The 22706-nt window shown below is 46.7% G+C and overlaps 1 protein-coding gene across 2 annotated transcripts in view; it reads right to left on the reverse strand.

The window, feature by feature from the left end:
* Positions 1-125: 125 nt before the first annotated feature.
* The window catches only part of LOC143782474 (thiopurine S-methyltransferase-like), an 81023-nt gene continuing 58442 nt past the window's right edge, over positions 126-22706 (reverse strand). For both annotated transcript variants that reach the window (XM_077269948.1, XM_077269949.1), the window contains exons 5-9: positions 21614-21666; positions 21368-21442; positions 16853-16938; positions 16587-16631; positions 126-7542 (exon numbers count right to left, since the gene is read on the reverse strand). In XM_077269948.1, coding sequence (XP_077126063.1) covers positions 7421-7542; positions 16587-16631; positions 16853-16938; positions 21368-21442; positions 21614-21666 — 381 coding nt within the window. In that variant the 3' untranslated portion in view covers positions 126-7420. The remainder of the gene's footprint in view (positions 7543-16586; positions 16632-16852; positions 16939-21367; positions 21443-21613; positions 21667-22706) is intronic.

Here is a 22706-nt window from a genome sequence, read left to right on the forward strand (position 1 = left end):
ACGACCTCTTTAAGGGAAAATACTACCAGAGGAATAGAATATATACTCAACATCTTGTCACACAGTTTTCAGTAAATCTCGCAGGCTGCATAAAATGCAAAATAAATATAGTAATGAAAAACAGGCAAAGTTGACGAACTGTAATTTATTGATATTTAAAATATGAGAGTGGTCTGCTCATTCAAATTCCCAAAGAAGTAATGACAACACTATGTAAAATATGTAAAAAAAATACGTACTTATGCTGGCTAACAGATGTAAATCATTCAGCTGCGGCAAGAAAAACTAAAACTCTGAGCACTAAAAAATACTCGGGAGGACCCCTGAGCATGCTCGAGAAATCTCGAGTAATGAGTATATTCGCTCATCACTAGAACAGACGTATTTAAGCGCCAAAATTGGCACATCTAATGGATGAGTCATTACTAGGGGTGGCTGACGGCTGGTCTTACTGGTTTGGGAAGGGGCCAATATCGATGGCCCCTACCCAGCCTTTTAATAACTCACAGCTGTCTGTGTAGCCTTTACTGGTTGTTAAAAAGGAGGACCCTAAAAAAAATAAAATTAAGTTTGTTCCCCACCTTTTTAATCAGTAAAGGCTAGGCAGACAGCTGTGAGCTGTTATTAATAGGCTGGGAAGCTCCATGGATATTTGCCACTTCCCAGAATAATAAAACTAGCCCCCAGCTGTCGGCTTTCCCTCAGCTGGTTATTAAAAATAAGGGGGACCCTATGTCATTTTTTTCATTGCTGTATTTATTTTTGTGCTAAATACAAGTACAGAAAACTACACAGACACTGCACTGTTAAATGTCTCACTGACATCTATGTATCTATCATCTCTCTCTATCTTTGCACATCTAGCGCCTAAATATCTGTCATTTATATTCTTCATTCTATTACAGTACTTGTCACACTGATGGTGCACATGGACGACATTTATGATACACATTGACACGTACAGACGCATGCCACATGTACGGTGTCATTGTAGAAAAAATGGCGTGCACTCTGGGAATTGTTCAGGGGGTCCGGTAAAACACGGAAGGGGAACACGATCCCAAAGGCAGCTGAGGGTCCGGAGCGTGGAGCTGACTGTGGCGATGTGCCATATCTTGAGTGCGGCTGTTTTTTTCAAGCACATGGATGGTGTCATACGGACACGGACCTCACCGGTACTGTTTTTTCAAGTATTGGAATCACCAGGACGCATGGAGGGGGCTTTAGTCTAGGATGGTAGGCAGAGGGTAAATACACCTGGATGATAGAGTTCTGTCACTCTCTAGCTAGATTAATAAATGTTCATTTTAATAATAAAATAGGGATTTTTGTGTGTACTCACCGTAAAATCCTTTTCTCCGAGCCACTCATTGGGGGACACAGGACCATGGGTGTAATGCTGCTGTCACTAGGAGGCTGACACTAAGCTGAGACAAAAAAAGGTTAGCTCCTCCCCTGCAGTATACACCCTCATGCTGGCTTCCAGAGACCCAGTTCAGTGCAAAAGCAGTAGGAGAATAACAACAAAGTACCATGTAACAGTAGAGTACAACATGTCCAAGAAAGTCATAAAACTGAAAACAGTAAAGAGCCGAACAGGGTGGGTGCTGTGTCCCCCAATGAGTAGCTCGGAGAAAAGGATTTTACGGTGAGTACACACAAAAATCCCTATTTCTCCATTGCCACATTGGGGGACACAGGACCATGGGACGTCCCAAAGCAGTCCCTGGGCGGGAAACAATACAACCAAACAACTCCGTGTACCATCTGACTTACAAGTGCGCGACGGCTGCTTGCAGAACACGTCTGCCAAGAGCCGCGTCCGCAGAGGAATGGATGTGGACATTGTAGTGCCTTGTGAAGGTATGCAGGCTGGACCACGTTGCGGCCTTGCAAACCTGCTCCGCCGTTGCCTGGTGCCGGATGGCCCAGGAAGCACCCATCGACCGAGTGGAGTGAGCCCTAATCCCTGCCGGGATAGGTCTGCCCCTGACTCGATAGGATTCTTGGATAGCAGAACGAATCCATCTGGCTATCGTGGCTTTAGACACAGCCAAACCCTTTCTGTGACCCTCCGGGAGAACGAAAAGGGAGTCTGATTTTCTGAAAGGAGCCATTCTGGAAATGTACCTCCGAAGGGCCCGTACGATGTCCAGAGTATGAAGGGCTTTTTCAACCCTGTGTTTTGGCTGCGGACAAAAAGAGGGAAGAATGATGTCCTCGTTATGGTGAAAAGAGGACACCATCTTAGGGAGAAAATCCGGAGATGGGCGAAGGACTACCTTGTCCTGGTGGAAAGCAAGAAAAGGAGCTCGGCAGGATAAAGCGGCCAATTCTGAGATCCGTCTGATAGACGTTACGGCCACAAGGAAGGCAACCTTCCAGGATAGGACCGAAAGCGGGATGTCCTGAAGAGGCTCAAAAGGAGGTTCCTGAAGAACCCCCAGAACCAAGTTGAGATCCCAGGTCTCCAACGGCATTCTGTAGGGGGGTACGACATGTGAGACCCCCTGAATGAAAGTTTTAACTTGAAGGCTGGCAGCGATCCTACGTTGGAATAAAACAGATAACGCTGAAATCTGACCTTTGAGGGAACTCAGAGCCAAGCCGGAGTCCAAACCGGACTGAAGAAAATCCAAGATGCCAGGAATAGAGAATATGAGCGGAGGGCGACCTCGGAGCCTGCACCACGAGAAGAAAGTTTTCCAGGTGCGATGATAGATAGAAGCGGAAGACGACTTGCGAGCGCTTAACAAGGTGGGAATGACCTGCTGAGAGAAACCGGCTCGAGTTAAAATCCAGGTTTCAACAGCCACGCCGTTAAACGTAGGGCCCCTGAGTTCTGGTGGCAGATCGGCCCCTGAAGAAGATGATCTGGGCGGTCTGGTAAGCGCCAGGGAACGTCGGCTACGAGCTGAATGAGCTCCGCGTACCAAGCGCGACGAGGCCAATCCGGCGCGACCAGGATGACCGGAACTCCCTCCGTCTTGATCTTCCGTATTACCTTCGGCAGTAAGGGAAGAGGAGGAAACACATAGGGCAGTCGGAACTGATGCCACGGGGATATCAGCGCGTCCACTCAGATGGCAAGGGGGTCCCGGGAACGAGCAATGAAATTGAGAACCTTGGCGTTCAACCTGGACGCCATCAGATCCACGTCCGGGGTCCCCCAGCGAAGGCAGATCTGCCGAAACACCTCCGGATGGAGTTCCCACTCCCCCGAGGCAAGGCCCTGACGGCTTAGAAAGTCCGCCGCCCAGTTTTCGACGCCTGGAATGTGCACCGCGGAAATGGTGGAATGGTTGGCTTCGGCCCACCGAAGGATGTGTGAGACTTCCTGCATCGCCGCCCTGCTGCGGGTACCCCCCTGGTGGTTTATGTATGCCACTGCTGTGACATTGTCCGATTGGATTCGGATCGGGCGACCCGCGAGCAGGGGGTGAAAACGAATCAGGGCGAGCCTAATCGCCCGAATCTCCAGAATGTTTATAGGGAGCCTCGACTCCCGAAGGGTCCAGCGACCCTGGGCAGAGTGGTGAAGAAACACCGCACCCCAGCCGAGAAGACTGGCGTCGGTGGTTACCACAAACCATCGGATCGGGAGAAAGGATTTCCCCTGGAGGAGAGAGGCACCCAGGGTCCACCATAACAGGGCTTGTCTGGTCCGCGGAGATAAAGGACATGGACGGTCGAGTGATAAGGGACTCCTGTCCCAGTTGTCCAATAAAGCCTGTTGCAAGGGGCGAAGATGGAGTTGGGCAAAGGGGACCGCTTCCATTGCGGCTACCATTTTGCCCAGGATCCTCATGGCGAAGCGAATGGTTCGGGGATGAGGATGGCAGAGTGTCCGAACTCCAAGCAGAAGCTCTCGGGCCTTGGACCGAGGGAGTAAGACCAGACCCCTTGAGGTGTCCAGGATCATTCCCAAAAAGGAGATCCGACGGGCAGGAATGGGGGAGGACTTGTCCCAGTTGATCAACCAACCCAGGCGCGAAAGCGAATCCAAGGTAATCTGGACGCTTGCCTCGCAGGCCTGAAAAGATTGGACCCTTTATAAGGAGGTCGTCTAAGTACGGCAACACGACCACTCCGCGAGAGTGAAGAATTGCCATGACGGCCGCCATGACCTTCGTGAAGACCCTGGGTGCCGTGGCAAGACCGAAGGGTAAGGCTGTGAATTGGAAATGGTCGTCCAGGATGGCAAAACGGAGGAACCTTTGATGAGGCGGGAATATTGGAATATGGAGATAGGCATCCTTGATATCTATTGATGCCAGGAATTCCCCCCTCTCCATTGAGGCGATGACCGACCGGAGAGATTCCATCCTGAAGTGCCGTACCTTTACGCACTTGTTCAGGAGCTTCAGGTCTAAAATGGGACGCACTGTCCCGTCCTTTTTTGGCACGACGAAGAGATTTGAGTAAAAACCTCTGAACCTCTCGTGTTCCGGAAGCGGAACAATGACCCCGCACTGGCGGAGGGAATGAATGGCGCAAAGAAGTGCGCGAGACTGGGCGCCCGAACTGGGGAGGCGAGAGGGAAAAAACCGAGCTGGGGGGGAGGCAGAGAACTCTATTTTGTAGCCAGACGACACCAGATCCCTGACCCATTCGTCGTGTATGACGGAGAGCCAGACTTGCTGAAAAAGAAGTAGGCGTCCGCCTACTTTGGAGGTGTCGTCTGGACAAGTTCGCGAGTCATTGCGAAGGGAATCTGGCAGGCCTGGACCCTCTGGTTCTGGGCTGCCTAGGCTTTCCTCGCCAGGGTGGATTTGGCCTAAAAGAGGGACGAACGTCCCTGTCTGAGCGAGCGGATCGGTCCAATCTGGAAGGGGCGGCAGGATTGGACCAGGCTGGACTGCTACGAAAGGGCCGAAAGCAAAAATATGGTTGACGCTGGAAAGCAGTCTTGGGCCTCTGTTGGGGAAGGAACTTGCTCTTTCCCCCTGTAGCGTCGGAGATAAGCTGGTCTAGTTTTTCTCCAAAAAGACGCCCACTCTGAAAAGGGAGAGAAATCAGCGACTTTTTTGAGGAGGAATCTGCGCGCCACTCTCTGAGCCAAATGGCCCTTCTGATGGTGATGGCATTAGAAGCTGCCGATGCTGCACAGTTTGCTGCATCGAGAGAAGCGTACATTACGTAGTCACCGGCCATGGCAATTTGTCTGGCGAGGTCCGCCATCTCAGAGGGAAGGTCCTGTTCGTGAACAGATTTTGCTAGGGCATCTGCCCAGGAAACCATTGCCTTGGCCACCCAAGCCGCGGCAAAGGAAGGAGAAAATGAAGATCCTGAGGCTTCGTACACTGAGCGAGCTAGGGAATCTAGCTGGCGCTCTGTGGGATTTTTGATTGAGGCGCCATTAGGAACGGACAAGAGGGTTTTGGACGCTAGGCGAGAAACCGGAGGATCTAGCAAAGGGGATTCCGTCCAGTCTTTAACAAGATCTGTGGGAAAGGGATATTTCGATTCCAGGGTCTTTTTGCCTGTGAAACGCTTATCCGGGCGCTCCCTGTGTCGCTTGACAATATCCAGAAAATCTGGGTGAGAAGCGAATGTCTTATGGGAACGCTTGTTTCTAGTAAAGGAAACTGAATGTTCCGGACCAGGATTAGGGTTATCGTCCACTTTAAGGGCGTGATTGACAGCCTCAATGAGGGAGTCAACTGTAGATCTGAACTCAGGAGCATCCGGGTCTAAGGATACATCAGACTCATATTCAGAGTCGTGAACGCTACGGCCCCCTAACGAGGGTGAGCGAGAGGCAGAGCCGCCAGAAGCTGAGTGGCGTGGTGAGTGCTCAGGAGAGGCAGAGCGGATCCGTTTTCTGGATGACCGTGCCTCTTTCTGGAGAGAGCGGCCCCTGCTGGCCGATGATTCCCCTGCTACGGAGGGATCTCTTAATCCGAGAAAAGGATTGCCCCGCTCCCCAGGAGGGTGCTGAATGGATTTGATAGCATTGGCTAAAAAAATCCACAGACTGAGACAGAGAGGCAACCCACGCGGGGGGGACTAGATACGCCTGAGTCGGTGGCGGTGGAGGGCTCCTGGGCACCTGGGGCATCGCAGGTTGAGCAGAGGGGGGAAATCTGAGGCCGAGGAAGTGGGGCCTGGCAGGTGGTACACGCAGAAAAAAAGGTAGTATGCACCTTTGAGGTTTTAGACCTTGTCTGGGACATGGTGTACCCTAGGTAACAGATTGCAGGGTCTAAGATAATGAAGTGAGGGAGGCGCTGCTGGGGAGGACCTGACGTGGTCTCCTTACCCGAGGTCCTGTGTCCCACCGAGGAGAGAGGAAGAGCGGTGGAGTCGGAGACAGTCGGTGTTCGCAGCGCTGCACGTGGAGAAGCTGCGGCCGGAAGATCTGGAGCTGCAGTGTGCAGGAGAAGATCCAAGATGGCCACCGAGAGTAAAATAGGAAGTCTCGCAGAGAGCGAGTAGCGCCAGGACCGGGGGGGCGGCGCCGCCGATGATGCAAAAAAAGGGGCGGAGCCTATCGGAAGAACGGCCGAGCTAGGCCGAAGCCGGGGACTAAATTTGCGCGACGCCGCTGCGCACCGGAGGCTATGGGACCCGGAGAAGAACGTACCACTGCTAAAAAGGGAGCCCTCCGACCGCCGCTGGCGACCCCCCCTTTGCCCCCCCGAGGCACTTACCCCAATAAAGAAGTGCTGGGAGTGCTGCCCACAGATCCTGGTGAGCTGTGCCCGGGGTTATAAGGACGGTGCAGGGATTGGGGAGCCTCTGGCCACCATCCCCTGAAAAGGGGGGTGGAGAGGGAACCGTCCGCCACCATCCATCAGCCGCATAATCAGTGGTGATGCAGTGGGGGCTGCACGGACGCCACAAGATGAGGTGCCTCTGAACAGCCGAGGGTGAGACCTGGTGGGCAGGGCATATGTCCGGCAATGGAGCCTGGCTGCAGAAGAGGGTACTGGAGGTGATACTTCAGTGCTCGTCTGTAAAGTTGGGGGGAGATCGGACCCTTGAAGGGGCCCGTCGCCCCTAGAATCAGCTCAGGCAGTGGCATCCCACGTCGCAGGAGAGGGTACGGAGAGGTGAAACTCCCTTGCTCGCCTGTTGTTGGTTCGGGGGAGAACGGAACATGAAAGAATCCGTCGCCCCCTTCGTCCGGAAATAGAAAGGTTTTAAAGAAAAAATTCCAGTGTGCCTCCTACGGACACTAAGCTTGAACTGGGTCTCTGGAAGCCAGCATGAGGGTGTATACTGCAGGGGAGGAGCTAACCTTTTTTTGTCTCAGCTTAGTGTCAGCCTCCTAGTGACAGCAGCATTACACCCATGGTCCTGTGTCCCCCAATGTGGTGATGGAGAAATAGATACAATCTGATTTAGATTTTCCTTAGAAGTACACCAGCCTTGCATTTAAGTAGTGAGGTACAGTATGTGCCCACATAAAACGGAATTAAGACTCCAGTTTTGGTGTGATTAGGTAAAGGTTTTCAAAATATAAATCTAGTCCCCATTGTTTCTGCTTGTCAGTAAGTGCATCAATCTTCTTCAGCAGTTTGAAAGTACAAGAAGGACCTGAAAGAGACAAAATACAAAATACTGTAGGTTTAAGAATTAAAAAGTAATCTGTTAGATTTAACCTGAATCTTTTATTGTTTGATAAGCGCATCAGTTTTAGACCGGGTTCACATTTGCGTTCGGGGGCTTTGCGGAGGGCTGCGTACATCCTTCGTTAAGCCCCGCCCACTTCCACATACTTCTGCATGTGTCCTGCGTACGTATCTTTAACATTAGGTACGCAGGACATGAGGATGCATCATTTTGACGCGCTCGTCGACCGCACCGGAACGCAACAAGTTGTGTTTTGTGCGGATGGCGGGTGCGTCAAAATGACGCATCTGAATAATCCGCATGTCCTGCGTACTGAATGTTAAAGATAGGTACGCAGGACGCATGCAGAAGTATGCGGGGCTTAACAGAGGACGTACGCAGCCCTCCGCAAAGCCCTCGAACACAAATGTGAACTTAGCCTTACATCTTATATTCATCTTTGCTAAGCGAGTTTCTATGCACAGACAGTCCTGGATTAAGAAAAGGGGCTTTGGTCATTGCTTGGAAGGTCAAGATCAAATGTGTACGAAACATTTTTCATCTATATTTTGTTTCTTGTGTCGGTTATGACCGTTTTTGACATCCTTATGATATCCATTTTTCACAACCACGATTAAAAACAAACCAAATTGGTTTCCTGTGTCATTTTTGAAAATTGTGGCTAAAACAATTGTTTTTAGCAATGTATATTGTTCATACATGTACATGTTTTATCCAGTGCTCCCCCATTTATTTAAAGTTATTTCCTGAAATAGTAGGTTATTCCATATCTATTGTGCAGGGAATAACTCTATGGTCACTGAATGTCCGACTAAGCTTTGGAACCGGAGGGCTGCTGGAAATAGAGGAGCACTGTGCTCGGCTATCTCTCCCAGTCCCAGAGACAATGAATGGCGGGGAGGTCGAGCATGCACCCCTTTGTTCCAATCAGAATGTAGTTCTGCACAGCCTGCCTCTATGGTGTCAGAGCTCTGTTCTCGGGATCGCTGGGGGTTCTAGTGGTTAGACCCTCACTATTCCGTAAGCTATACTCTATCCTACAAACAGAGAATAATTTACAATTTTGGGATTAGCTCTTTGAGTAATTTTGGCATTTTGCCATTTTTAAGTGTAGAACATTTAACAGTGGTAAATTTAATTTGACACGTCTCTGCCCTAGCCTCAAACTTTTCTAGATCCACTTTTAATATAATCGTGCCAATCTTTGTGTTAATTACTTTAAACAGTTTAATTTCATATTATGATGTACAAAATCAAACTATCAGAAAAAAAATAAAAAAATATGACATGCAATGACTCGTACTCGTAATCCATTCTAGAACCAAACTTGTCAGAAAAAAATTGGATTAGACAGCCATGATCAATCTCTCAAGAATCCTTACAATTGCTGCATTATACATTTCTTTTCATTGACATAATGCAGAAAAACAGATGTAATACAACCTTCTAATCATTTTAACCACAAGAAATGCTGATCTTATAAGATTATAGTTTTGGGTTACGATGGGTACACTTGAACCATAGAAACAAACCAAGAATAGACCATAAACGGGGATCACCCAAGGCAATGGACTAAATATGAAAAAAATACAATCTTTATTGAAATGTCATTTATGGACATACAAAAACCCACATGGAGCACACACATTAAAAACATTTAAAAATGGTCAATGGGACCTATATACATAAACACTCGGCTCACAATAGAACCCTCCCCCTCGTACGGCACCTCCCACGCCCTTTCTGTAATAAAAAAGGCTAAGGTTGCATGGAGTGTGGGACGTCTGCATGAACAGCACCAAACATATATGATGGAATATTTGTATCTTAGGGCAACAGTTGCCCAAAAGAGGAGATGCACCAGTAAACAAATGCCTCACTTCAACAGGCTGTCTTATGACATGAACGAACAGATACGTGTGGAACAAACAACCCCACTAGCGATGTGAATATAATATAAACAACAAACCATATTGCATCAGTATATATACACATCAATAATAAATTGGGTTCTGAACCACAATGATGACAAACAGCATTGCTTGCTATGGAACATAACAATATGTAATCAAATAGATTATATAATGGTTCCACTAAAAGATGAAGTCATATAGTGAAACCTTACGCATACAATGCCACAGCCCCTGTGGTAAGGCACACAGACAACCTGCTGGTGGATGAAAAGAACATAAAAGAAACTGGCATGCAAACCCAAACGCTGTTCAGGCCCCATACACAATGGGGGGTGCCGACAGGAGGAGCAGAGACCCGACGCGTGTCGCCACAGCAGTGGCTTCGTCAGGGGTAGCTCCTGTGGAAATCCGGCGTCCTTATCTAGTCCGGTGATTGCTTTTTACGCAGCTGCAGCTGTGTTGCCTGGCAGAGGCAAACACGTTCAGAGATTCCAGGGGCGGTGCTGCACGAAAACACAGCCAATGAACATACAGGACTCCACCACTCCTCCTACCTTTATCTTAATGCACGTGCTACGGTCGCCATGGTGCCCTAAGGACGCGACAGTCTCTCATTTACCCACCGCGTGTAACACAGAGGCTTTACCGTCACACTTCCAGTCTGATGCCCATAGCTGGCGGCTGTGTGCGATCACAGCCAAAAAGCTGGCAGGGCTTCATCACTCTTATCCCTATCTTAATCTATATACTGCGGTTGTCATAAAGCCCTGAGGACACGGCAAACTCCTGATCATCCACCTCAAACATGCAGGAGACTCCTCCTACCCATTGCCGTCACACTTCCGGTCTGGTCCCATGGTTACCGGCTGTGTGCGGCAGCTGAGTGGCATAACGGCGCGTGCACACACAGTAACTCATGCTCAACGGCAACAGCGTGCCTATGATCCGGAATGTCCCCAGTAACCATCCCGCAGCGATTTGCCATTATTATGGAGCTCTCTGAACGCAACACATTCTAGCTCGGCCGCATCAGCAGATGAGCCCTAAAGCTCGAGCCCTTCTCCTGCCTATATTTTGCCATTCCCCCATTAGTCATTACGCCCTGTGGGCATGACAGTTCAGGGCCAAAACCTAAGGCACATGAGGGAGGATCATGTGTGTTCGTGAAGCTCGTGTGCACTTCAATGCTTCAATACACATCAAGTTTCCAACCAATATGCATTTGGGGAGAGAGAACACGCCCTTCTGACCCCGTGGATACATTATGATAGCCCTGCCACACATCATGAATCAGATGACATAAAAGGCTGCTCACAACTGTAAATAGGCACAGTTCCTACACCAACTATTTCAACGAGCAAGAGAGCATCCAGTGAAAATTCACTTAGCTACAGAATACAAATCTCCCAAAATGCATCTGAAGTCCTCGGACACGAGCCATACCAGATCCTTCAATTACCAAAGGACGGATAACAACACATATTTCTATGGGAGACTCAAATTTAATGACACATATAACCACCGATTAGGAGGAAGGACATACACCACCCCAGAATTCCCCCCCACAGAAAATCAACATACATTCTACTGGAGGACGAAAGCCAATCCTAGCATGATTCCTATAAAGACCACCAATCCGGTGGACTCTATGATGTTCACGCAGTCATCCGAGTGGAGGAGATGTAGACCTCCACTAGGAAAATGTGACTGTTCATGCAGAGGTCAGGGGTCAAGAGGACGCTAAAATGGACTCAAAGGATTTGGCAAAAGCTGCACAGCTGCAGCTGCGTAAAAAGCAATCACCGGACTAGATAAGGACGCCGGATTTCCACAGGAGCTACCCCTGACGAAGCCACTGCTGTGGCGACACGCGTCGGGTCTCTGCTCCTCCTGTCGGCACCCCCCATTGTGTATGGGGCCTGAACAGCGTTTGGGTTTGCATGCCAGTTTCTTTTATGTTCTTTTCATCCACCAGCAGGTTGTCTGTGTGCCTTACCACAGGGGCTGTGGCATTGTATGCGTAAGGTTTCACTATATGACTTCATCTTTTAGTGGAACCATTATATAATCTATTTGATTACATATTGTTATGTTCCATAGCAAGCAATGCTGTTTGTCATCATTGTGGTTCAGAACCCAATTTATTATTGATGTGTATATATACTGATGCAATATGGTTTGTTGTTTATATTATATTCACATCGCTAGTGGGGTTGTTTGTTCCACACGTATCTGTTCGTTCATGTCATAAGACAGCCTGTTGAAGTGAGGCATTTGTTTACTGGTGCATCTCCTCTTTTGGGCAACTGTTGCCCTAAGATACAAATATTCCATCATATATGTTTGGTGCTGTTCATGCAGACGTCCCACACTCCATGCAACCTTAGCCTTTTTTATTACAGAAAGGGCGTGGGAGGTGCCGTACGAGGGGGAGGGTTCTATTGTGAGCCGAGTGTTTATGTATATAGGTCCCATTGACCATTTTTAAATGTTTTTAATGTGTGTGCTCCATGTGGGTTTTTGTATGTCCATAAATGACATTTCAATAAAGATTGTATTTTTTTCATATTTAGTCCATTGCCTTGGGTGATCCCCGTTTATGGTCTATTCTTGGTTTGTTTCTATGGTTCAGTAATACATAGGCCTGGTTGGATCCCCGGTTCTTATGTGGTGCCCCCGCTCTAGGTACTACGATGGGTACACTTGTCACCTATGGGATGTCTTTTATGCTTTTTTTAAAATCAAAATAGAGTTACCGTATATACTCGAGTATAAGCCGACCCGAGTATAAGCCGACCCCCCTAATTTTGCCACAAAAAAACTGGGAAAACTTATTGACTCGAGTATAAGCCTAGGGTGGAAAATGCAGCAGGTACCTGTGAATTTCAAAATTAAAAATAGATACTCCATACCGTTCATTATGGCCCCATAGATGCTCCACATAAAGCTGTGCCATATATAATGCTCTGCACAGTTCATTATGGCCCCATAGATGCTCCATAGGAAGCTGTGCCATATATAATGCTCTGCACCGTTCATTATGGCCCCATAGATGCTCCACATAAAGCTGTGCCACATATAATGCTCTGCACCATTCATTATGGCCCCATAGATGCTCCACATAAAGCTGTGCCATATATACAATGCTCTGCACCGTTGCCCCATAGATAGCTGTGCCATATATATAATGCTCTGCACCGTTGCCCCATAGATAGCTGTGCCATATATATAATGCTCTGCACCGTTGCCCCATAGCTGTGCCATATAGTGCTCTGCACCGTTGCCCCATAGCTGTGCCATATATATAATGCTCTGCACCGTTGCCCCATAGCTGTGCCATACAGTGCTCTGCACCATTGCCCCATAGCTGTGCCATATATATAATGCTCTGCACCGTTGCCCCATAGCTGTGCCATACAGTGCTCTGCACCATTGCCCCATAGCTGTGCCATATATATAATGCTCTGCACCGTTGCCCCATAGCTGTGCCATATATATAATGCTCTGCACCGTTGCCCCATAGCTGTGCCATATATATAATGCTCTGCACCGTTGCCCCATAGCTATGCCATATATATAATGCTCTGCACCGTTGCCCCATAGCTGTGCCATATATATAGTGCTCTGCACCGTTGCCCCATAGCTGTGCCATATATATAGTGCTCTGCACCGTTGCCCCATAGCTGTGCCATATAGTGCTCTGCACCGTTGCCCCATAGCTGTGCCATATATATAATGCTCTGCACCGTTGCCCCATAGCTGTGCCATACAGTGCTCTGCACCATTGCCCCATAGCTGTGCCATATATATAATGCTCTGCACCGTTGCCCCATAGCTGTGCCATACAGTGCTCTGCACCATTGCCCCATAGCTGTGCCATATATATAATGCTCTGCACCGTTGCCCCATAGCTGTGCCATACAGTGCTCTGCACCATTGCCCCATAGCTGTGCCATATATATAATGCTCTGCACCGTTGCCCCATAGCTGTGCCATATATATAATGCTCTGCACCGTTGCCCCATAGCTGTGCCATATATATAATGCTCTGCACCGCTGTGCCATATATATAATGCTCTGCACCGTTGCCCCATAGCTGTGCCATATATATAGTGCTCTGCACCGTTGCCCCATAGCTGTGCCATATATATAGTGCTCTGCACCGTTGCCCCATAGCTGTGCCATATAGTGCTCTGCACCGTTGCCCCATAGCTGTGCCATATATATAGTGCTCTGCACCGTTGCCCCATAGCTGTGCCATATATATAGTGCTCTGCGCCGTTGCCCCATAGCTGTGCCATATAGTGCTCTGCACCGTTTCCCCATAGATACTCCACATAAATCTGTGCCATTGCTGCTGCTGCAATAAAAAGAAAAAAAACACATACTCACCTCTCTTGCTTGCAGCTCCTCAGCATCCCGTCCCGGCGTCTCTCCGCACTGACTGATCAGGCAGAGGGCGGCGCGCACAATATATGCGTCATCGCGCCCTCTGACCTGCACAGTCAGAGCGGAGAGACGCCGGGAAGATGGCGCGGCGCCCGGCGTGTGGATCGTGGACAGGTAAATATGCGATACTTACCTGCTCCCGGCGACCCGCTCCTTCCCCCGGACAGCTGGTCTTCGGTGCCGCAGCCTCTTCCTCTATCAGCGGTCACCGGCACCGTCATTAGAGAAATGAATAGGCGGCTCCACCCCTATGGGAGGTGGAGCAGCCTATTAATTTCTCTAATGAGCGGTCCCACGTGACCGCTCAGGGGAAGAGCTGTGGCACCCGGAGACCGTGGGACGGGCAGGGGGAGCGCCAGGAACGCCGGAACTAGGTGAGTATATGACAGTCCTCACCCGCCGACCCCACCACCGATCATGACTCGAGTATAAGCCGAGAGGGGCACTTTCAGCCCAAAAATTTGGGCTGAAAATCTCGGCTTATACTCGAGTATATATGGTAACTAAGTCCCCTATATTATTTACATGTACTATTACAATTTACCGTATATACTCGAGTATAAGCCGAGATTTTCAGCCCAAATTTTTGGGCTGAAAGTGCCCCTCTCGGCTTATACTCGAGTCACGGTCGGCGGTGGGGTCGATGGGTGAGGGGGAGAGAGCGTGTCGCATACTCACCTAGTCCCGGCGCTCCCCCTGCCGGCCCACGGTCTCCGGGTGCCGCAGCTCGTCCCCTGTTCAGCGGTCACATGGTACCGCTCATTAGAGAAATGAATATGGACTCCACTCCCATAGGGGCGGAGCCGCATATTCATTTCTCTAATCAGCGGTAACGGTGACCGCTGACAAGAGGAAGAGGCTGCGGCACCCAGAGACCAGCTGTCCGGGAGAAGGAGCCAGGGACGCCGGGAGCAGGTAAGTATCTCATAGTTACCTGTCCACGTTCCACCAGCTGGGCGCCGCTCTGTCTTCGCGTCCTCTTGTTCTGACTGTTCAGGTCAGAGGGCGCGATGACGCATATAGTGTGTGCGCCGCCCTCTGCCTGATCAGTCAGTGCGGAGAGACGCCGGGACGGGACGCTGAAGAGCTGCAAGCAAGAGAGGTGAGTATGTGGGTTTTTTCTTTTTTATTGCAGCAGCAGCATTGTATATTGCACAGATTTATGTGGAGCATCTATGGGGCAATGGTGCAGAGCATTATATATATGGCACAGCTTTATGTGGAGCATCTATGGGGCCATAATCAAAGGTGCAGAGCATTGTATATGGCACAACTATCTATGGGTCCATAATCAAAGGTGCAGAGCATTGTATATGGCACAGCTATCTATGGGGCCATAATCAAAGGTGCAGAGCACTGTATATGGCACAGCTATCTATGGGGCCATAATCAAAGGTGCAGAGCATTGTATATGGCACAGCTATCTATGGGGCCATAATCAAAGGTGCAGAGCATTGTATATGGCACAGCTATCTATGGGGCCATAATCAAAGGTGCAGAGCATTGTATATGGCACAGCTATCTATGGGGCCATAATCAAAGGTGCAGAGCATTGTATATGGCACAGCTATCTATGGGGCCATAATCAAAGGTGCAGAGCATTGTATATGGCACAGCTTTCTATGGAGCATCTATGGGGCCATAATGAACTGTGCAGAGCATTATATATGGGGCAGCTTTATGTGGAGCGTCTATGGGGCTATACTGAACGGTGCAGAGCATTATATATGGCACAGCTTTATGTGGAGCATCTATGGGGCCATAATGAACGGTGCAGAGCATTATATATGGCACAGCTTTATGTGGAGCATCTATGGGGCCATAATGACCGGTGCAGAGCATTATATATGGCACAGCTTTATGTGGAGCATCTATGGGGCCATAATGAACGGTGCAGAGCATTATATGTGGCACAGCTTTATGTGGAGCATCTATGGGGCCATAATGAACGGTATGGAGCATCTATTTTTAATTTTGAAATTCACCGGTAACTGCTGCATTTTCCATCCTAGGCTTATACTCGAGTCAATAAGTTTTCCCAGTTTTTTGTGGCAAAATTAGGGGGGTCGGCTTATACTCGGGTCGGCTTATACTCGAGTATATACGGGTACTTGCTGTAGGGTATATGCTCATTTTTGGGGGCGAGAGAGGGGTTGGGGGGTGGTTTGTCTGTGACATGGTCACAGTGTGAGTGGTGCTCTTATACTTTGCAAGTATGCCAGTTTATAGTCCAGCTCATTTTTTGGATTATTAAATCACTTAGATGCCACAGTCAATCTTTAGCATTTAGTGGGAATCTGACACCAGGTTTTTGCTACCCCATCTGAGAGCAGGATTAACATGATCTGGCTCTTGGAAGGAGGGACAAAAAATGATGAAAGCAGAAAAATCTAAAATTGGCTCCAACGGAAAGGTGTTAGAAGGGCTCAGCAGTATAAAACATGACTACTTTCTTCTAGAAACAAGGCTACACCTGTCCATTGTGTCTGGCATTGAACAAAGCTGAGATGACATAACTAGCAGACAGATGAGGCACTGTTTCTAGAAGAAAGGATCCATATTTTTGTAATTCTGGAAACTCCATTTACAGTGCCACAAGTTGTTATAACTATTAATTTTACCAAATATCCATGTGCAATTACTTACCAAGAAAATTTTCTAGATCAGATTCAGGCACGTAAAAGGGAGGGCCTATTAAAAAGGAAGAAAAAAAACAAAAACAAACAGTTACATTTCCATTGTAGTTTTCTACAGTAAAACATAGGTTGAGACTGACCATATGTGATATACACCACAAAAAAAAACACAAAAAAGTTCTTGATACAACTTTTTGGAGGAGGGTTGTTAATTTTCCTTGTATGGTGTAAAATATATCCAGTTGAATACAAACAAGCAAATTAACATGTTCTCACCTCTATGCAGTTTTGGATCATATTCCAGTGTTACAAGTAGGTACCGACAATCCTTAGCCATTAGAGACAAGATAACATTGGCATAACTGTGGGGAAAAAAAGAACACAGACAGTATGTCAATAAATCAAGCAGGAATTTACTCTTACTAAAAACAATGCAGCTAAACAGGATGATGAAAAAGTAATATTACATATCTGTTCATAAATAAAAGGTTTACTTTTAAGCTTAGATAAGATTCCATGATGCTACAATCCCAAGCCTTACGCTATGCAGATGCCACTATGTAAGCCAGACATGGTTGAATTAGGAAATGTAAATGTCTGTAGGACAACACTGTACCAGATACATTGTCAGCTTTACAATACAGGCTTTTGTGTAGTACCTAGAGGGTTCATATATCAGCATAGAAGATGCTGACTGCTTAAAACCGTGCTGTCAGGTAGAGGTCAGGTTCTTGCGCTTTTTTATTTTCCTCCCCTTCTTTCAAGAGCTATAACATTTTTATTTCACTGTTGATATAAACTTATAAAAGCTTGGTTTTTGCAGGAAGAATTATAGATTTATGTGACATCATTTTATCATGGGATGTATTAGAAAGTGGGGAAAAAAGTCAAACAGTGGTGTGACAATGGAAAAAAAAATCCAATTCCGCAAAATATGGGGGTTGGGTGAGGGGGCGGTTTTGTCGGTGTTCATTACATGATAAAAATGACCTGCAATATAATTCTACTCGTTACAACGATTATGGTAAATAACACAGGAGTCATCTGCCTGCAAAGCTGCGTGCCTAGTTTCCGAGCCCACATCAAAGAACGGGACACGACATACAGGTCCTTCTCAAAAAATTAGCATATAGTGTTAAATTTCATTATTTACCATAATGTAATGATTACAATTAAACTTTCATATACTATAGATTCATTATCCACCAACTGAAATTTGTCAGGTCTTTTATTGTTTTAATACTGATGATTTTGGCATACAACTCCTGATAACCCAAAAAACCTGTCTCAATAAATTAGCATATTTCACCCGACCAATCAAATAAAAGTGTTTTTTAATACCAAACAAAAAAAACATCAAATAATAATGTTCAGTTATGCACTCAATACTTGGTCGGGAATCCTTTGGCAGAAATTACTGCTTCAATGCGGCGTGGCATGGAGGCAATCAGCCTGTGACACTGCTGAGATGTTATGGAGGCCCAGGATGCTTCAATAGCGGCCTTAAGCTCATCCAGAGTGTTGGGTCTTGCGTCTCTCAACTTTCTCTTCACAATATCCCACAGATTCTCTATGGGGTTCAGGTCAGGAGAGTTGGCAGGCCAATTCAGCACAGTAATACCATGGTCAGTAAACCATTTACCAGTGGTTTTGGCACTGTGAGCAGGTGCCAGGTCGTGCTGAAAAATGAAAACTTCATCTCCATAAAGCATTTCAGCCGATGGAAGCATGAAGTGCTCCAAAATCTCCTGATAGCTAGCTGCATTGACCCTGCCCTTGATGAAACACAGTGGACCAACACCAGCAGCTGACATGGCACCCCACACCATCACTGACTGTGGGTACTTGACACTGGACTTCAGGCATTTTGGCATTTCCTTCTCCCCAGTCTTCCTCCAGACTCTGGCACCTTGATTTCCGAATGACATGCAAAATTTGCTTTCATCAGAAAAAAGTACTTGGGACCACTTAGCAACAGTCCAGTGCTGCTTCTCTGTAGCCCAGGTCAGGCGCTTCTGCCGCTGTTTATGGTTCAAAAGTGGCTTTACCTGGGGAATGCGGCACCTGTAGCCCATTTCCTGCACACGCCTGTGCACGGTGGCTCTGGATGTTTCCACACCAGACTCAGTCCACTGCTTCCTCAGGTTCCGGTCACCTCTTCTCGTTGTACAGCGTTTTCTGCCACATTGTTTCCTTCCAACAGACTTACCATTGAGGTGCCTTGATACAGCACTCTGGGAACAGCCTATTTGTTGAGAAATTTCTTTCTGGGTCTTACCCTCTTGCTTGAGGGTGTCAATGATGGCCTTCTTGACATCTGTCAGGTCGCTAGTCTTACCCATGATGGGGGTTTTGAGTAATGAACCAGGCAGGGAGTTTTTAAAAGCCTCAGGTATCTTTTGCATGTGTTTAGAGTTAATTAGTTGATTCAGAAGATTAGGGTAATAGGTCATTTAGAGAACCTTTTCTTGATATGCTAATTTATTGAGACAGGTTTTTTGGGTTATCAGGAGTTGTATGCCAAAATCATCAGTATTAAAACAATAAAAGACCTGACAAATTTCAGTTGGTGGATAATGAATCTATAGTATATGAAAGTTTAATTGTAATCATTACATTATGGTAAATAATGAAATTTAACACTATATGCTAATTTTTTGAGAAGGACCTGTATAACATAACAGTTTATCATATGACGGGAAGGGGTTAAGGGCTGGTTGTTGTTTTTTTTAAAGGAAATTGGTCATGTGAAAAAAAATGCTACTAATTTGCAAACATGTGGTTACCCAGCAGGTTGAGACGCCACACTGAGAGCCCAGCAGCTGGGGGGAAATTTACTTTATTCCCTCCGGCTGTCAGTCATAGATGCATGGCTTCAGTCATTGTTCAGTACATAGTGAGCAGCGTCTGTAACCACGCCCTGCTCTGTGACTGACAGCCAGCTCAGCAATGCATCAGTACAGAGCCGGCTGTCAATCAGTGCCGGGCTATGGTTTCAATCAATGCTCACTATGTAATGAATGGTGACTGAAGACCTGCCTCTATGGCTAAAATCCAGAGGCTGCCAGGAGGAATAAAGTTCATTTTCTGCCAGTAACAAGGCTGTCCGTATCTGCAAGTTAAGGGCAGAGCTATAACTTTTTTATTTTTCTGTCGACATAGGATGGCTTGTTTTTGAGGGACGAGTTGTAATTTTTATTGACACCGTTCATTTTACCAAATGTGCTGAGAAACAAGAAAAAATTATACGTGAAAAGGAATGATAAATAAAACTGAATTCCAGCATCATTGTCTTAATTTTAATTTTTACAGAGTTAATTGTGCAATTGAAATAATTTTGCCAACATAATTCTTCAGGTTGGCATGATTATACCGATGCCAAACAGGCATCATTTTTTTTATTCCTAATTCAATCTCATTTTGAGGTACATAGTATTAGCCGCTCCAGAAAAGGCGCATCCATAAAATGCACCAATTCTGGTTCTTAGCCTCGCTCTTCCCACTTGTCCTGGTGGGTTGGCAAGTGGGGTGATAGGGTTGGGGGTTGATGTCACCTTTGTATTGTCAGGTTACATCAAGCCCAGGGTTTAGTAATGGAGAGGCGTCTATAATACACCCCCATTACTAACCCCATAGTCATATTGTAAATAAAAAACACCCTGAATATTAGAAAATAGCTTAGATTATGGCCTCAAATAGATAGGCGATTAAGACAAAAATGACTTTGCGTTCAGATCACCACTTTAAGCATCGAAAGCTTTTTTACGCTGACAGTTTTGACAGTATAAAAATGTATTCATCTTTTTAGGGAGCTTTCAGAATAACAAAGAATAGCACCATTTCTGCCCATTATATGACTTTTATCCTATATTTTTCATCAGTTTTACCCTATCTATAATTTCATTTGTTTGTGAGCTATGCGAGACATGAAAGACATTATATAGCAGCTCTAAGCTGTGTGGCTGTGAATCCAGCACTGAAGTGAAATAAATTTGCTAGAAGCTGCAGCTCAACTTTCCGGTATCAGCCTAAATTCTCACTGTGCCGACTGCTCCTCACTCCTCCTCCCCGTCCTTAGAGAGTTTTATATGCTGTGTAACCTGACCTCTTACTGTTTAAATTTACATCAAAGGGCACCGGTCACATGAAAAACACCACTAACCTGCAGATATGGGGTTAAAGTGCAGGCTAAAACAGTTCTGAACCTGCCCGCATTTACAGCCCTGCTCCCGGGAGGAAATGAACTTTATTCCTCCCTCCAGCTTTAGGTATTTTGTCATAGGGGTGATGCCGGGCACAGCTTCGGTCACCGCTCTGTGTATATAGAGCAGCAGCTGTAACCGCACCCCCTGCACTAACTGGCAGCTGGCCCTAATGCTGAGAGAGCCGTCAGTAAGTGCAGGGGACACGGTTACAGCAGTCGCTCTCTATACACAGCAGTGAATGAAACTGTTCTATGACTGATACCGAAAGTTGGCGGGAAGAATAAATTTCATTTCTTTCCAGCAGCAGGGCTCTAAAAGTGGGCAACAGGCAGGTTAAGAATGCTATTAACCTGCAGATTAACCCCATATCTGCAAGTAAATAGCTTTTTTTTCAAGTGACAAGTTCCCTTTAATTAGGACAAGACCCTTTAAGTTTGTGAAAACAACAGTGACCATTTATGCATTTTATGCCTTCAAGATGAATTAATTGAAGAACAATTCAGATCTTTTTCTTTACCATTACGCATACATAAAATACATAGCTATATACGGAAAATAGGTTATATGATTACACACATTAACTAACCGTTCTCGGTCTTTTGGGTTCACAGCTACAAATGCTCCTCGGTCCCACATTCCATCAAACCTTCCAATGACCGAGCTGCAGATGACACAAAATCATTACAAACATAGTCCATTTTACATCCATGTATTGCTATACATCACCAAAGTCAGATACTCAAGACACGGTACTTTTTTATGTTATGAAAGCAATATCGCTAAAAGTTTGGTTCTTGTATCAGGTAAATAATCTTATGGAGTGAATACTTACTGAGAAACGTCATAAATACTGCAGCTGTACAATGCAATGTTCCCAGATACACTCTGAAATCAAATAATATGGATAGAAAATATATATGTAAAAGAGGTTTTCCCACACATTTAACTGCTACCTGACTACTGTATTAAAGTCACCCCGCCAAGAATTGCCATTCCAGGTCTGATATTGATATTTCCTATCTTCAGTGGCAATTTGCCTTAAATCACTTATTTTAGGGGGATCTTTTGACAATCTAACATCTACGAACAATATCAGGTAGCCTTAAAGGGAATCTGTCACCTCATATTTCACATATAAACTGCGGCCACCGCCATCAGGGGCTTATCTACAGCATTCTGTAGAGCTGTAGATAAGCCCCCGATGTAACCTGAAAGATAAGAAAAACAAGATAGATTATACTCACCCAGGGGCGGTCCTAGTTCGGACCGATGGGCGTCGCAGTCCAGCGCCTCCCATCTACATACGATGACGTCCTCTTCTTTGCTTCCTGCCACGGCTCCTGCGCAGGCGTACTTTGTCTGCCTTGTTGAAGGCAGAGCAAAGTACTGCAGTGCGTAGGTGCTGGGAAAGGTCAGAGAGGCCCAAGGCCCAACGCCCATCGGACCGGAACGAACCGGGGCCGCGCCTGGGTGAGTATAATCTAACTTGTTTTTCTCATCTTTCAGGTTACATCGGGCACTTATCTACAGCATTACAGAATGCTGTAGATAAGCCCCTGATGGCGGTGGCTGCAGTTTATATACGAAATATGAGGTGACAGATTCCCTTTAAGTGAGTTGTTCAGGTTTGGCATGAAAATCTGCAGTCACTCTATGCGAGTGCAAACGCTCGAATTCTCAGGGTCTGCACACTGTAGTCAGGATTCTCTGATGCCAGCATGGAGACTAGGCGGTCACATGATCATGAGTATGCAATTTGCATATATTCGGTCACATGCTGAATAGACGTGCTCGGCCTCATCCAATTCACTTGTTTTGAGCAAGGCTGCACACATCTTGTTGGAATGTGGAAAAAAGCCTGCAAATTGCATACTTGAGGTCATGTGACCACCAGCTCTTGCCGCCAACACGGGAAAATCCGGACA

This window comes from Ranitomeya variabilis, chromosome 6, assembly GCF_051348905.1.
Source record: "Ranitomeya variabilis isolate aRanVar5 chromosome 6, aRanVar5.hap1, whole genome shotgun sequence".
Taxonomy (NCBI): domain Eukaryota; kingdom Metazoa; phylum Chordata; class Amphibia; order Anura; family Dendrobatidae; genus Ranitomeya; species Ranitomeya variabilis.